At 34.0% G+C, this 2,128-nt stretch overlaps 1 protein-coding gene across 1 annotated transcript in view; it reads left to right on the top strand.

The window, feature by feature from the left end:
• LOC103308157 overlaps nt 1–642 on the top strand; it is a 1,428-nt gene extending 786 nt beyond the window's left edge. Inside the window, exon 2 of the mRNA XM_008181098.1 lies at nt 414–642. Coding sequence (XP_008179320.1) covers nt 414–642 — 229 coding nt within the window. The remainder of the gene's footprint in view (nt 1–413) is intronic.
• The last annotated feature ends 1,486 nt before the right edge of the window (nt 643–2,128 follow it).

Raw genomic sequence — 2,128 nt, 5'->3', positions numbered from 1 at the left:
ATAAAATAAGGGCATATGAAAAGTGAATAATTATAACTTTGAAAAGGGTAGCAAACTTTAAATATTTAGGGGTAAATATTAATGAAAATGCGGACAGTCACGAAGAAATAAGACTAAGACTGATAGCAGCAAATAAATGCTACTTTGGACTAGTACCCCTACTCAAGTCAAAACTCATATCATGGAAAACGAAAATAACGTTGTACAAAGTTCTGATAAGACCGGTAGCACTATACGCCTGCGGTGCATGGGCAACAACAGTGACGGACGAAAATAGACTAGCTACGTTTGAACGGAAGGTTCTTAGAAGGATATTTGGGCCAAAAAGAAACACTCTGGGGGATTTCGAATTAACAACAAATCGAGAAATAGAAGAACTATATGGCGAAACAAATATAATTGGGGTCTTTTAGTAGACTGGAATGGGCTGGTCATGTGTGGAGATCTGGAGGCCCCATAGGATTGGCCACGGGCTGGAAGCCGGACACAAGAAGACCAAGAGGACGACCCAGACAGCGGTGGAAAGACAGGATTACAAAAGATGCATCGAGACTGGGAGTGAATGACGGAAAAGAAATAGCTCAAGATAGAGATAGATGGAGGCAAGTGGTTGCTGCGGCAATGGACCTAAATGGCCCGTAAAAGCCAAAAAAGAAGAAGAATTTATATTGATAGTGCCCAAGTACGCATGACAAATTGGATTTCCGAATAAATATTTTTTTCAGGGATGATTTATTATTTACGCAATTTATTTGAGCAGTTAACTTGGATAAAATATGAAGTTATTATCACGCAATGTATTGTTTTTTTACGCAGAAATATAAATGACAGATGTTTAGTTGAAGATATATCCATTGGAAGCAAAGCATATTTACTAACGTGGTCCAAAAATATCTCGGTATTGTTTCCTTTGTATATATTTTTTTTTTTTTTGGTTTAATCGCGGCGCTACAGGGAGGCACTTCGTCCTAGTATAGTCCTTCTCCCTCCTTTGTATATATTACAGTCTATCGCTGAAAGTTTACCACCTTTTTTTTAGAGATGGTGAAAACATTGTTACGATACAGTTCACTGTAGTCCTACAGTTTCATATCTTGAAACACCACGGGCGTATACGTAGTGAGCTATAATGTCACAATGTGTTCAGAAAACTATGCATACGCAAAAAAAAAAGTGATTTCTCTTAGATTTAATCCAGTAATCAGTTTTTAGGTTCCGGTTTCAGTCCCTGGACTTCCCACCCCTCACAATCAATAAGTTGAGTCATAATTACTAGATGGGAGAATGTAATGTCATGGAAATAATATTTTTACGGTTTTATTCTAAGGTATTATTTAGATTATATAAAACTTGTAAAATATCAATTATATAAATAAGTTTTATATTGTTACGGAAGAAACATAATTAAAGATATGTTTGCCCATAATTATTTTCCTTTTATATACGCTTATGAGATGATAAAGGCTAAACACGTAGACCATAATATGTTATCTATTATATAGGTTCTATACTAAAGTAAACCTAAAAAAACATAGTTTGCCGCGGTCAGGTACCGCACATAAGAAGTCTCACATCAATATTATATTTGCTATCAATAAATACAAAATACACTTACTTTCAGTTTCTAAAAAAAAAATGATAAATATATTCTTAAATATATATTTAATACTTTTTTTCGTTTTACAAAAAATTTCATTACGTAGAATTTTGCAACGATTTATTTATTTAACGTTGAAACTTGAAATGGATGTAACATTTGAATTCAATGATAAACCATTGTATACGAAAAACAATACACCACGGATACGGAGTAAAAAGATGCAAACAATTGTGGGGAATCTTCTATACATTTTTTTTATGTCATCTCGTTATTGTACCCTTTTTGTATATATTACAGTCTACCGCCGAAAGTTTACCGCCTTTTTTTTGAGTATGGTGAAAACATTGTTACAATACAGTTCACTGTAGTCCTACAGTTTCACATCTTGAAACACCACGGGCGCATACGTAGTGATCTATAGAATCACAATGTGTTCAACAATATATGCATACGCAAAAAAAAGTGCGTTAACTTACGGTGAATAGAGTATATTAATTGATACTCTCACTCTAGTCTCTAAAATACATT

This window comes from Acyrthosiphon pisum, chromosome A2 (genome assembly GCF_005508785.2).
Source record: "Acyrthosiphon pisum isolate AL4f chromosome A2, pea_aphid_22Mar2018_4r6ur, whole genome shotgun sequence".
Taxonomy (NCBI): Eukaryota; Metazoa; Arthropoda; class Insecta; order Hemiptera; family Aphididae; genus Acyrthosiphon; species Acyrthosiphon pisum.
This window is presented reverse-complemented; position numbering and strand designations above follow the sequence as displayed.